Raw genomic sequence first — 15,321 nt, forward strand, 5'->3', positions numbered from 1 at the left:
TTGTGAGGGGTCTAAGTGTCTTCTAACTATAGCATATGCCAGTGCTTTATCTGTCTTGAGTCAGTGGGATTGGTCATTCTTCCCTCAGGCTCCAGAGCACTTGATCAACTGTGGGCAGATACAGAATGATGATGAAACGGCCACTGGCATTATCCCTTTCCCCGCCCCCTGCAGCCTCCTGTTTGTAGGTTACTAAAAGATTTCACCAACCACAGATAAGAAGATTAGAGAGAATTAATGGGTATTCCTTTGTCATTATGGGAATAAATTGATATTTGGTTTTAGATCGAGGGGTGGGGACAATGCCATGCTGTGTCTGTAGACGTAAGCATGTGGGGATGATACAGTGGCAATCAGCGTGAACCCGGGAATTCCTGGACCTTAAGCGTTGCACACACAACTGATGTTCTGCATGTCTGAGGAGATGAGAGAGCCGGATCAAGCCAAAGTGAGCTGGTGTGTGCGTTTCAGGACAGAATGAGTGCAGCAGACGAGACATGGATGCAGTGAGGGGACAGGGGCAGTGGAGCCACCTCCCTGGGACAGGCGCTGACGAGGTGTAAGGGGTGCTCTGGGTCCTCACCATGAGAGTGGTCCTGCTGGCCCTCAGACTCATGTGCATGGCCGAACTGTGGCCTGTGACGCAGCTCAACACCAGCCACTTCAAGAGGAGGCACAAGGAGCACTACCTGGGAGACACCGTCAAGCAGAAGCATGCTGGGTAAGCAATTTGATATTGTGTTTGTAGCCACCTAAAATTCAGATTTTAACATGCCTTTAATATTCTGCTAGTGTATTACATAACCCTAGTAATTAAGATGCTTTCCCATTATAGTGAAAGTGGATTGAAGGGGGCGGCAGAGGTTGAAGGATCATGCAAGGTCACAGACACCATTAAGAAGGCAATAACAAAATTTACAAATTCAAAAAGCTTTTTTGATTATGTTTTGCAAGCACATTTATGTAATAGTGCATGTAGTTCTACTCCACATCATACATTTAATTTGTATCAGGCTGTGATCTGACCAGATTAAAATTGAGGTCTCTTGAGGGAAAGTTGTGTCATACTTGTTACATAAATTAAACTGACCAATCCACTGACTCTTTATAAATGTGTTCATGTAAGCCCTACATGTTGTTCCAACAACTTTTTAAAAGAGGGCAGACACTGGCTAAAATCATCCGGTCAAAGGGAAGCTAGTGGGAAAAAATGTTGACGTTTTCTGACACCTTATTCTTAACCTGGTTTGTTAGAAGTCTGTCAGATCAGTATCTATGCTTTAATTTCCTTTAGGCTTTTCCTTTTAATCAGAGTGCTAAAGTCCAATAAAGCAGCACTAATTCCTACAACAGATGTCTGTCCAAGTGTGTTCAAGAGTGGGGCAACGCTTCACTATGTCTATTTGTTTTGTAGACGAATGGATCCTAAGATGAAAAAACTCGACAGCACCAAGTCAATGCTAATTAAGTCTGAGCAGCTGCTTCGAATAGAGGACCATGACTTTGCAATGCGACCAGGATTTGGAGGTGATTCTTACCACTCAACACACGGACGTGGAGCTGGGCGATATGACAGAGAAATAAACCCCAAATTTTGATAAACCACAATTTCAATTTGTTTTATTTTGTCTTATCAAAACAAATGGCTGTAAATAATAATTTCCTTAACTAGATAGACTTTTAATAATTGACATTTAAAAATAATAATAGTCATGTCTTCCTCCAAACCAAATTGAATTGATTGCACAGCTCTACGTGGACATATTTCATGACATATTTATTTTTTTCTATATAATGTCTGGCTAACTCCATAAGGTTAAAGTAGGTTACTGTGTTATCTTTGGTATTATGCCTTCAAAAAAACTCAGTGACCTAGATTGTGTGCTGTGTGAGACAATGATTGTACCCAGTAGAACAGATAAAATTGTCTAAATCTCTGGGGGGAAATGAAATGCTACTGTTTTAGAAAACTGCTTAGGTATTACAATGATTACATTTAGTAAAAAACAAGATGGAGGGACCACGACATCCAGAGAATAAGCAGGACTAGCTAAAAGTGACTGAATTCAGGCATTTTAGTTTAAAAAAGTTACCATGTTTTTTTGTCTATAAAGAAAGCTTTGTCATAAGATATATGTTTTTCAGTCCAATATATAATGCAAGTCATCTTTGTAAAATTGTCAGGATTTAATATATCTGTGTGGCTCTAATCCGCTGATCTTCATTAGATAATGGCACTGAGAACATGATGTCTATAGCACACTATATGTTCACTGCAGCAGGTCATCCTTTAGTGTAGTATGTTTATGATGTGAGAGCATTTTACATAGAATACAGGCAGATTGTATGACACAGAATTGCCAGAATATATTATTTACATAGTAGTTTTTATCTATTTATTTATTTATTCTTAACTGAATCAGTTTTCAAAGTCTGAACGGATCCCTAATATTAAAAAAAACAAAAAAATAAACATGTAAGATCGTATTTTTTTTTAAAAAAAGAAAAAGTTCAGGGTGGCTGAGATGGAATAAAATGTTTGTAAATTAGGATTACAGAATGCTTCTTTTTTTCTACTCATGGCATATAGCTGCCTGTATATCATATTTAATCGGTGATCTGTGTTGTAAGCTTCTAGCATGGCACAAAAAGACAATAACAAAACAGTACAAGTGTTGAGTGTTGCGACAATAGCTGTCAGTCAGTGTGTGATGTAACCACAATACATGCTTCAAAGGATTAGGAGGATGATAGTGCAGCTGATGATGCATCCTGGGCCAGTATAATGCCTCTGTCTTTAGATTTGCCGTCTGTAAAAGCATCTCATGTAGTTTAGTATTAACACATAAACATCTATGACATTTCAGCACGTGAATGTGATGTCACTACTATCATTTAATCGTTTGCAGGTGGAGCCCTCCCTGTGGGTATCGATGTTCAGGTGGAGAGCATTGACAGTATATCTGAAGTCAACATGGTAAGTACTCTTGCATCATCCAGTATTTCTGCTTTCACCATCCTCTATCTCTGCTCTATACCATTCTTTCTGCTTACTTATCTATGTCATACATGAGTTCAGAAATGTGGTGTTGGCAATTTTAAACACTAAAAGTAATGAAAATCTGCTGCCTGTTTCACTGTGAGGAGTTCTGAACAGGAAATCAATGGACCAGTTTCTATGATGCTCTTTAGAGCAATACTATGATTTAAAATGCATTTTGCAAAAGCATAATTAAGCATTGTACCTGATGCTGTTTTGCTCACAAAAGTCATTGAAAATAAACAGAATGGCTAGAATCAATTGAAAACATTAAGTTTGACAAATGCTAAATTGTGACTTCTGTGATACAAGATTATCAACCTAGGGTCAAATACACAGTAGCTCAGAATAAATACTCTACATAGAGTAGTGCTTTATATTAGGCAATTGGTCATAACTCTGCATTGGGGCTGAAAGATTAATCACAATCAAATTGAAATTTGAATGGACATACAGCATAGCACTCAGCACACTGCAAAGGATGCATCATTTATGATCTAGTCATAATTTATAATATAGTCTTATTCTGCATAAAAATGGCTAACCCCATAATTTAGAACAGTGCAACTGATTAGTTTTACAATTCATATTCCAGTCTTTTTGTCTATTTTTCTGGACATGTTTAAATTGTAAACTTAACAGAATCCTACTGTAAAAGCACAAATCTCATAATCACAGTGCCTTCAGAAATATCACAATTAGATTTGTGAAAATAGACTTCAGCCCTGTTCTGCATTAGAACTTGCAGCTCTGAGTCAGTATTTGCACTACCTTGTGCTATTGTGTAGGACTTCACCATGACGTTGTACCTGAGGCATTACTGGCAGGACATCCGCCTGGCCTTCCCCTCCAGCAGCAACAAGAGTCGGACTTTTGATGCTCGTCTTGTGAAGAAGATCTGGGTCCCTGATGTGTTCTTTGTCCACTCCAAACGCTCCTTCATCCATGACACCACCATGGAAAACATCATGCTGAGGGTGTATCCAGACGGACATATCCTGTACAGTGTCAGGTAAGAGAAGCTAGATTGAAAATTAATATCTTGATTTTTTTTTTTTTTTTTTTTGCATGTATAAAAATATTCAGGCAATTTTAACAATGCATCAGGAATCTGGTAAAATGTTGTTGTACATCTTCAGTTTTGGTTGAGGGTTAAGTATTGCACATACTATGAATGGACCATAAAATAAACCACAAAAAGGCAGAAATATCACTTTACACCCGAGTTTGGGAGCTTACCCTACATTTTTATGATTATTCTAAAAATAACCCGCAATAGGCGAAATCCATGAAGTAATCAGCTTTATTTTCCACAATTATTATATATGTTTTAAGGCTGTAAATCCCCTCATCACACACTTTATACACTTTTCTCAGACAGACATTAACATTTTCTCACATTTCTCTCTTGTTTAAACACTCTCAAAGTTCAAACCTTTGTAGATTTAAAAAAAAAAATAAGTACAGTATTATAGAACGAAAAAGCAAGACCTGTTTTCAGGCCCAAACATTTGTTGAAGAAATAAAAATATAAACATTTACCTATACTGTAAATAAAAATGCTAGAGATCGAACATTTGTGTAAATCTGATTGAACACATTCTGTACTGTACAGGAGACACGGCACGGAGGAGACTGATGGACAATGGTCTACAGTCCCTCAGCCAATCAGGACGCAGAACACAAGGCACGTTCAGACACTGTAAAAAAGCATGTAAAACTGCACTGAAAAAATCCACAAAACAGCGAGACCACCAAAGGTGAACCACGATATAGCGAGGGACAACTGTATCTCCAAAATTGTGATATTGTCCAATTTATTTTTTTATTTCTCTCTCACCTCTAGTGTCAGGTAAGCAACGTGTGTCAGTCTATGTAAACAGTATTAAAAAGCGTGCGAGTGGTCAGAGCATTTAGAAAAGCTTACCAGCCTCAGTAACATGAGCCTGCACAGCCGATGAGTCTCTTTCAGCCACAGATGTTGACAATATGGCGTCTCAGTGACAGCTTGTGGAAAACCTGTCATCACGTTATGGACCAGAAAAACTAAGTCATTCACAGACGCAAGCACACACTTTCTATACAATTCATCAGACGATACAATTTGTGTATATTGGCAACATTGCAATCATTTTGACAAATAAATGGTGGATTTGAAAGTCAGCCATGAAGGTTCTTTTAAAGTAAGGCTGTGCATATGGTGATAAAAATGATCTCATCCCTTTTGACAATCTGCTATTTTGGTCATAATCATTTTGGCATATTGTGACTCACTGTTTCTCTAGTTAACGCAGCTGTTCTCAAAGACACTTCTCCATTAGCCTCTGTAAGGCTTGGAGTTAGTGATACCTGGGTTTAGCCAATCAGTGAAGTGTGAACTTTCAGAAGATGATGACTTTATTTACCTCTTTATGGCAATAGAAAAATGTACATGATAAAAATCTAAATTGTGATGTGGTTCCAATGAATTCTTAAACGATATCACCCACTCCTATTTTAATGCATTAACTAGTTTGCAATAACAGACAAGAATAGAAAAGATAAACAAAAAGTATGTACATTTTTAGCTGAATATTGCAGGTAATCTGTTCTATGCAATTGTCCACAGTATTAACTGTCCACTTGCATTGCTCTTTAGGATCACAGTGACTGCTTTGTGTTCAATGGACTTCAGTAGTTTCCCACTGGACACACAGAACTGCTCATTGGAGCTGGAAAGTTGTAAGTAAAAAGCTGCTTCATCTATGTAATATGTATTTTTGTTTGCTTTCAGTTGTATGTACCTGCTCTTACAAAACACTGCGTGCTTGCAAACATAATTTCAATCTTTGTACTAAAAATAACCTCATCAGTGTGACCCACATTACTATTTTGGACAAGTGATGAATAAATCTGATGAACTGTGATTATTTGATGAAACCTGATCTAACATTGGATATATTTAGAAATTTTTACTGTGGTTAAAATAAACAAGAACAAAGCATGGATCCCGATGAAGGAGGATCTTCACTTGCATAGTTGTGTTAGAAAGTCTGACTTTTTTCTCATTTTGTTGAAGATGCGTACAATGAGAATGACCTCATGCTCTACTGGAAGAACGGGAATGACTCCTTGAGGACAGATGAAATGGTACTTTCACAGTTTTTCATTGAGGACTTCCAGCCTTCCTTCGGGCTCGCCTTCTACAGCAGCACTGGTATGTGAAAATGCCTCTGTCTTGCTTTGTGTAAACGATATTACATTATTTCCTTAAGCAGTCTACAAATAATACAAATTTTGATCAAAAGTATAGTCTATGTAGAAAATGTATTTTATTTTACTAGGTCATTTAAAATTACACTCATAATCGTATGTGTTAAGTACAAACTGAATTTGATTTAAACTGAAGGTCACAACATTTAATAATACAATATAATTAATCATGGCACCACTTTTAAATACCTTCACTTTAATTAACCTTTGGTGATTCTTGGGAGTCGTGACAAAATGTGTCTAAAACACAGCAATTTGTAGAAAAATATTTTCAAAATATCATAATTGACACACAAAAAGTGAAATATAAGGGAGATTTGTATCCTGGAGCTATTTATTTGAAAATATCTTTGACGTATTTAAACAATTTTGACATAAATGAAAATTTTGAAGTCAATGTAATTTCTTGTATCCTCTGCCGGGCTCAGAGATTTCACCATCCATCCATTTTCTTCCGCTTATCCGGGGCCGGGTCGCGGGGGCAGCAGTCTAAGCAGGGACTCCCAGACTTCCCTCACCCCGGACACGTCCTCCAGCTCCTCTGGTGGGACTCCAAGGCGTTCCCAGGCCAGCCGAGAGACATAGTCCCTCCAGCGTGTCCTGGGTCTTCCCCGGGGCCTCCTCCCTAGGGAGGCGTCCAGGAGGCATCCTGAGCAGATGCCCGAGCCACCTCAACTGGTTCCTCTCAACGTGTAGGAGCAGCGGCTCTACTCCGAGCTCCTCCCATGTGACCGAGCTCCTCACCCTATCCCTAAGGGTGCGCCCGGCCACTCTGCGGAGGAAGCCCATTTCAGCCGCTTGTATCCACGACCTTGTCCTTTCGGTCATTACCCAGAGCTCATGACCATAGGTGAGGGTAGGAACGTAGATTGATCATTAAATCGAGAGCTTCGCCTTTGGGCTCAGCTCCTTCTTCACCACAACGGACCGATACAGCGACCGCGTCACTGCAGACGCTGCACCGATCCGCCTGTCAATCTCCCGTTCCATCCTTCCCTCACTTGTGAAAAGACCCCGAGATACTTGAACTCCTCCACTTGGGGCAGAGACTCACCATCCACCCGGAGAGAGCAAACCACCTTTTTCCGGTCGAGAACCATGGCCTCGGATTTGGAGGAGCTGATTCTCATCCCAGCTGCTTCGCACTCTGCTGCAAACCGCCCCAGTGCCTGTTGCAGGTCCTGGCTCGAAGAAGCCATCAGGACAACATCATCTGCAAACAGCAGAGATGAAATCCTGTGGTTCCCAAACCAGGCTCCCTCCGGCCCCTGGCTGCGCCTAGAAATTCTGTCCATAAATATAATGAACAGAACTGGTGACAAAGGGCAGCCCTGGCGGAGTCCAACATGCACCAGGAACAGGTCTGACTTACTGCCGGCAATGCGAACACAGCTCCTGCTCCGGTCATACAGGGACCGGACAGCCCTTAGCAAAGAGCCCCGGACCCCATACTCCCAGAGCACCCCCCAAAGGACACCACGAGGGACATGGTCGAATGCCTTCTCCAGATCCACAAAACACATGTGGACTGGTTGGGCAAACTCCCATGAGCCCTCGAGGACCCGATGGAGAGTATAGAGCTGGTCCAGTGTTCCACGACCAGGACGAAAACCACACTGCTCCTCCTGAATCCGAGGTTCGACTATCGGTCGGATTCTCCTCTCCAGTACCCTGGAATAGACCTTACCGGGAAGGCTGAGGAGTGTGATTCCCCTGTAATTGGAACACACCCTCCGGTCCCCCTTCTTATACAGAGGGACCACCACCCCGGTCTGCCATTCCACAGGTACTGTCCCCGACCGCCACGCGATGTTGCAGAGACGTGTCAGCCAAGACAGCCCCACAACATCTAGAGACTTGAGGTACTCAGGACGGATCTCGTCCACCCCCGGAGCCTTGCCACCGAGGAGCTTGCCAACCACCTCAGTGACTTCAGCCAAGGTGATGGACGAGTCCGCCTCTGGGTCCCCAGTTTCTGCTTCCTCCTCGGAAGACGTGACAGTGGGATTGAGGAGATCCTCAAAGTATTCCTTCCACTGCCCGACAACATCCCCAGTCGAGGTCAGCAGCTCTCCACCCGCACTGTAAACAGTGTTGGTGAAGCACTGCTTCCCCCTCCTGAGGCGTCGGACGGTTTGCCAGAATCTCTTTGAGGCCGTCCGATAGTCCTCCTCCATGGCCTCCCCGAACTCCTCCCAAGCCCGAGTTTTTGCCTCTGTGACTGCCCGAGCCGCGGCACGCTTGGCCCGCCGGTACTCATCAGCTGCCTCAGGAGTCCCACGAGGAAACAAGGCTCGATAGGACTCCTTCTTCAGCTTGACGGCATCCCTTACTTCTGGTGTCCACCACCGGGTTCGGGGATTGCCGCCGCGACAAGCACCACAGACCTTACAACCACAGCTACAAGCAGCCGCATCGACAATAGAGGTGGAGAACATGGCCCACTCGGAGTCCATGTCTCCAACCTCCCCCGAGATCAGGGAGAAACTCTCCCGTAGGTGTGAGTTGAAGACCCCTCTGACAGAGGGCTCCGCCAGACGTTCCCAGCAGACCCTCACAATGCGCTTGGGCCTGCCAGGTCTGTCCGGCTTCCTCCTCCGCCAGCGGATCCAACTCACCACCAGGTGGTGATCAGTTGACAGCTCAGCCTCTCTCTTCACCCGAGTGTCCAAGACACGCGGTCGGAGGTCAGATGACACGACAACAAAGTCGATCATCGACCTCCGACCTAGAGTGTCCTGGTGCCACGTGCACCGATGGACACCCTTGTGCTCGAACATGGTGTTTGTTATGGACAAACTGTGACTAGCACAGAAGTCCAATAACAAAACACCGCTCGGGTTCAGATCAGGGAGGCCGTTCCTCCCAATCACGCCCCTCCAAGTGTCACTGTCGTTACCCACATGGGCGTTGAAGTCCCCCAGGAGAACAACGGAGTCCCCGGTTGGTGCACTATCTAGTACCCCTCCCAGGGACTCCAAGAAGGCCGGGTACTCTGCACTGCTGCTTGGCCCGTAGGCCGACACAACAGTGAGAGACCTGTCCCCGACCTGAAGGCGCAGGGACGCGACCCTCTCGTCCACCGGAGTGAACCCCAACACGCAGCGGCTGAGCTGTGGGGCAATGAGCAAGCCCACACCAGCTCACCGCCACTCCCTGTGGGCAACGCCAGAGAAATGGAGAGTCCAACCCCTCTCAAGAAGTAGGGTTCCAGAGCCCAAGCTGTGCGTGGAGGTGAGGCCGACTATATCTAGCCGGTAATGCTCAACCTCCCGCACAAGCTCAGGGTCCTTCCCCCCCAGCGAGGTGACATTCCACGTCCCCAGAGCTAGTCTCCATGTCCGGAGATCTGGTCGTCGAGGTCCCCGCCTTCGACTGCCGCCCTGATCTCTCTGCACCCGCCCCGCATGGCTCCTCCCGCAGGTGGTGGGTCCACGGGAGGACGGCCCCACGTCGTTCCTTTGGGCTGGGCCCGACCGGGCCCCATGGGGAAAGGCCCGGCCACCAGGTGCTTGATGCCGAGCACCCACCCCAGGCCTGGCTCCAGGGTGGGGCCCCGGTAACGCCAGTCCGGGCGACGTAACTGGCCTTGTTCTTTTTCTCTTCATGTAGGCCTTCTGAACCGCTCTTAGTCAGACCCGTCTCCCAGGACCTGTTTGCCATGGGTGACCCTACCAGGGGCATGAAGCCCCCGACAACATAGCTCCCAGGATCATTCGGGTGCTCAAACCCCTCCACCACGTTAAGGTGGCGGTTCGGGGAGGGGCTAGCCTTCACCTTCACCTTCTCAAAAATAATATATAGGATTTATGTGAATACAACTGCATTAGATTGAAAAGAGATTACGTAGATTAAAAGGCTTTACATATTAATGCCTGTGTTAAACTTGTGAAAATATTTATGTCCAAAAGTCAGTCTGTCAAAGTAGTGTCCCATCTTTTTATGAGCTTGGTCAGACATTTTCAAAAACCTCATGCTCAGGCAGTAATATTGGAAAGGAAGAAAAGGAAAGGCAAAATATGTATTTTTGTCAACTTGACGACTGACTGATGGAGTAGACTGGTCGCTGATGGAGTTGACAGATGTACCTGTAGCTTCTAAATGTGCTGCTAAAATGTTATTTGTGAACTTGGATATATATTTCATATAATATATATTCATGTAGCATAAATACAATTATATAAATACAGCGTCGAGATGAATGTGCAATGGAGTTGGCAAATCCACCAGCTTAATGAACAATTAAATGTGTAATTCCCGCATTTCTTAAAGAAAATGCATAATTGAATAGATTATACAATTTTTGATCTGTTGCAATGGTACTGTCTATTGTCACTTATATTTTGAACCTGCTATGGACCAATCATGTTGTGACACGAGCGCTTCAAATGGTCTAATGCAAAGTAAGATTAATGAGGAAACACTGGAGGGCACTGGAGGGAGGATACAAGGTGGATGCAGACTCAGAGACGTGGTCAAGGGAGAGTTCCTCTCTTATAGTTAGTTTGGTGGAATTTAAATAAATGTCTCTGATGTGAAGTATTGTTGATGTTAAACCTGTAGCATTTGTTTTGAACTGGATTTAAACATTTGTCGTCAGGTTTTTCCTTGCATGTGGTGGGTGTTTTTGTCATTTTTTTAGAAAGAAGAAACTTGACTAGTGTAATTTTGCAGTTTAAGTAGTAAAGGGCACTGAAATCTACAGCCTGATGTTACTTATTTACAGAAATGTATTTTATAACATTAAAATAGAGATTGAGATATTATGAAACTTGAATGTTTATGAAAGTATAAAATTAGTTAGTAAATTTATGTTTTCAGATATAATTTAATTACAACATAAATCGCAATAAAACATTTTCACTGAACTGTAATAAACTTTAGTGTTTTTGTGTGCCTGACAGAGTTGACAATATTTGAATAATATTGATTGTATGTTATTAGAAAGAAAAAAACTGTTCTTTTGCATTTCTGAACAGCTCAGATCTTACTATTTATTAACATATGACTTTCATAAATGTAGAAATCTTCTGACAAATATCATTTTCATCACCTTAAAACAGCATCAACAAACACTTAATTCATAATAAACAAAAATGTATTGGCATTATTTCAGGCTTGATGATTAAGGGTAGGTTTCATTAAGTATTTACTAAGCCTGAAGCATATATTTGTTCATTATGAATTCACGCTTTATTAAGACTATTAAAATGTTGTTCTAATATTACTGTATACATTTTAAAATGAATTGATTGATTACTCCAATTGTACAATAAACACAAAAAATACCTGAACTAGTGAAATAATGTAATATTTTAATAATAAATTGAATATTTTGTCTAATCTATATAAAAACAAGCATTTTTTGTTTTTGAATATGCTCACTTCATTTAGCAGTGCATATTTTCAGATGTTCTTACAGACTGCTAGAGTTGTTACATAATAGTTGGCTTTTGTCGGACTATTGGACGATGGTGTTCTTTTTAAACACGCTGTCACATTTCTGTCTTGTGGGAGAAAAAGTGAGATTTTCTTTAGTTTGAAATAATATCCATTGAACATGTGTGACCAGACCGATTATTATATAACACTGGCCCAAGACACATCGACCACTGGATTGTAAATAATCTGTTTACAAATGTTGTTTATCTCTTTGGCAATGCCCTGCTGTCTGTCTGTCTGTTACAGGGTGGTACAATCGACTCTATATAAACTTTATTCTGAGGAGGCACATTTTCTTCTTCATGCTACAAACGTATTTTCCCACAATGCTCATGGTCATGCTGTCCTGGGTGTCCTTCTGGATCGACCGGAGAGCTGTGCCGGCTCGGGTCTCTCTAGGTAGACTAAACCAGTCACTCTACCGCCTCTTCTAAAATGCATATTAACATTTTGTTTGTAACACTTTAGTTTTGGGTCCACATATTAGGATTCATTTGTATGGTATTTTGTGATTACTCAGTTATTGGTTATAAAACTTTTATTAATCTTATTACTGTGCATGCTCAAACGCATCTTTTACTAATAATGTTAATGAACCGTTTTAATGGGAAAATAAAAGTATGGCCTTAAACAAAGTGTAAATACCAACAGAGAAGTAATTAAGCACTTGATATGCTTTTACTTTTAATTTGCAATTAATATGTGGTAAATAATATAGTGTTACCATTGTGTTGTATAATAGTGCTTTAACCACGTTTGATTACATACACTACAATCAAGATGGTAGTTGTGGTTGCAGTTGTAATTTGCTAGACAGATGCACACAGCTGACTCACTCCGAAGCTTTATGAAACAATTAATGAAACATTAATCAAGATGGGGTCTTTTTAATTGAGATGTCTACAGCCAATCCTCCTTCAATAAAAGCATGGGGTTTAGAGCAAAGTTCAAAGTTTGTAGGATGACATTTGATGATTAAAATCCATTTTGTTTTTTTTAATTGGACAAAACATATAATTGAATCAAAAATCATGGTCAGTCAATATAAGAAAAAAACAAACAAACTGTCATATTGCCAGCCCTCGTCCTATCTCATAAAACTACAGAATCCACAACTAAAACTTATTTACATCACAGTCGGTCAATACTGATACACAGCTCGAAATATTAAGAAATTAGCTCAATATATATTAAGTTATTTTTGTGTGTCTAGGCATCACGACAGTCCTGACCATGTCCACCATCATTACCGGGGTGTCCGCCTCGATGCCACAGGTGTCTTACGTCAAAGCTGTGGACATTTATCTTTGGGCCAGCTTCCTGTTTGTGTTCCTGTCTGTCATTGAGTACGCAGCAGTCAACTACTTCACAACAGTGGAAGAAATGAAGAAGCTCAAAAGGGCAAAGGTCAGAAAGATGAATATATCAATCAATTTCAACTATAAAAACATGGCCAATATGATGACTATATTCTCAATAGATAGGGTTATTGTAACATTTACAAAAAACTGCAGTCCAGGTATTAAAGTTATTAAAGTTTCATCATTTGAAATCAGGGTTTATTCAATTTTTAATACACATCTAAAGCTTGTCTAAATATCCTGTGAAACTGGATTAAACAAGGACTAAACCAGGATGAATTAAAACAGGGTTATAACAGGACAAAAACCTGTGCCATAAGAATATTTGTCTGCATTGCGTTGATGTGTATGACTGAGATGTTTTCTCTCATAGGTGCCTGCTTCCTTCAACAATGCACAGGCCATGGCTTTTGATGGATGCTTCCACGACAATGACATAGACTTGAGCTCTTTCCCAGAGAGTACCCCAAACACAGAGAGGAACACTCGGGCACGTAACTCCACCGTGTCCTCCCCCACAGAGGACACACGGCTTCGCTGTAAGCCCCCTTTAAAACGCCACCTCAGCTTCATCATGAGCAACAGCTACATGATCGACTCCTACTCCAGAGTCATCTTCCCCCTCACGTACCTGCTCTTCAACATCATCTACTGGAGCTTGTACTCATAGGATAGTCCTCTGGGGCCAGGATTCCTGAAGTTTGGAAAACTAAACAACAAATGTACAGAGTGGATTGCACAGTATGGACAGTTTATCTGTGACATTGTGCTTATGTTCTTATCAAATAACTATGGCGTTAGCAGAGTGAATTTTATAAGATGAAGAATGTATTTCATTTGTCTTCTACTGTAAATAATTACTGTGTACAACTTCTGTTATAAATCTACACTCATAAATATAATTCATCTCTAGTGGTTATATTTGGACAATGGACTTATTTTACATAATATAATAACCATTAGTGAATGGTGGAGGGGGACCAAATATGGAAAGCAGGGATTAGACATCATATATTGAGTGAAACTGAGTTGCATAACAATATGCTTTTAAGTAAACCAGACAAATGAAAAGCCCCAGCTTTTGGCAAGCACAAGGACACAACTCTATTGACTTTTTGCTTTCATGATCGGGGAACCTGTCTAAAGTTGAAGATCACAACATCCATTTTCTATTTCATCAAGTTTCAACGGATCAGACAGTTTACCAAACCATGCAGACAGCCTTTGCACTCTGTAACATTTGTTTCTGGTTCAGTATTGTTCCTAGAGGTAACAAACTGACCAGAAAATGCTACAAGGGCAAGAGCTTTACACAAAAACACAAATGTCTAGTGGTGAAAATGTAGTTTTATGGACCTGTCACACTTTAAATGCTCTATACATGCTACATGCTCATTTTACTGGTTAATACAGTGTATTTTGTCACTTACTGATCACGCTTGTCACAATATTCTTTGGCAAGCGATAGTATGACCTCTCACAAAGAATATTTAGTGGTTATGGTGAATGTATAGCACCCCCTTGTGTGCATACATATAACTACACATCAACGATCTTGTTTAGGACCATTTTCAAACGACCAAAATCTACCTGATTTCTCATGACTCAAAGTGACACAAGGAAACACTAGCTGCTCTACGCCTGGACGGATGTGCAGGTAGAAAACTGGATGCATTACACAATATACAATACTCTTGGTATTAAAAACATGTATGTTTTGAGAATAGCGTTAACACATTTCCAGAAACTTTATTTCTTAGGTTAAACAGAGTAATCCATTATTTTCAGTTGTAATTATATCTGGAATTTACAGCTGATTTGCAATTACAAATTAGTCCAATTATTATGTTTTCCACTGCAGTGAAGCTGAGCTCCTGTCAGAGGACACATCATGAGTGCATGCCCCTCACAATGAGGTCAGTGCAGTGCAGGGGTGTGGCACAAATGAGGTGGCTGCATGTGAAACAATCATCAGAAATCATCTGTAATAATAGGCTTTGCAGTGAGTTAGTTGGACCAGTTCCTCCCTCTCCAAACTCCACGAACAGGTGTGCACAACAGAGTTTGTGCGTGACTTTAGTGACGCACAGACATTTTTCAGTGCGCTGAATGTCTCCATGGAAACATGTTCAGACACACCCAGAGGCGCACCTTGACCTGTGAAAAGAGAAATGTACCAAATACCAAATACTACCCAACTACTATGGGATTAATATGTGTTTGTAA

At 41.5% G+C, this 15,321-nt stretch overlaps 1 protein-coding gene across 1 annotated transcript; it reads left to right on the top strand.

Annotated features, from left to right (window-relative positions):
* Window positions 1–298: 298 nt before the first annotated feature.
* On the top strand, window positions 299–13,997 carry gabrr3a (gamma-aminobutyric acid type A receptor subunit rho3a). Its single transcript, XM_033978432.2, has 9 exons — window positions 299–721; window positions 1,415–1,527; window positions 2,910–2,977; window positions 3,829–4,052; window positions 5,679–5,761; window positions 6,099–6,236; window positions 11,981–12,133; window positions 12,948–13,141; window positions 13,469–13,997. The coding sequence occupies exons 1-9, from the start codon at window positions 585–587 to the stop codon at window positions 13,763–13,765; spliced, it is 1,407 nt and encodes a 468-aa protein (XP_033834323.1). The 5' UTR covers window positions 299–584; the 3' UTR covers window positions 13,766–13,997.
* Window positions 13,998–15,321: the final 1,324 nt, after the last annotated feature.

This window comes from Periophthalmus magnuspinnatus, chromosome 14, assembly GCF_009829125.3.
Source record: "Periophthalmus magnuspinnatus isolate fPerMag1 chromosome 14, fPerMag1.2.pri, whole genome shotgun sequence".
In the NCBI taxonomy this organism is placed as follows: domain Eukaryota; kingdom Metazoa; phylum Chordata; class Actinopteri; order Gobiiformes; family Gobiidae; genus Periophthalmus; species Periophthalmus magnuspinnatus.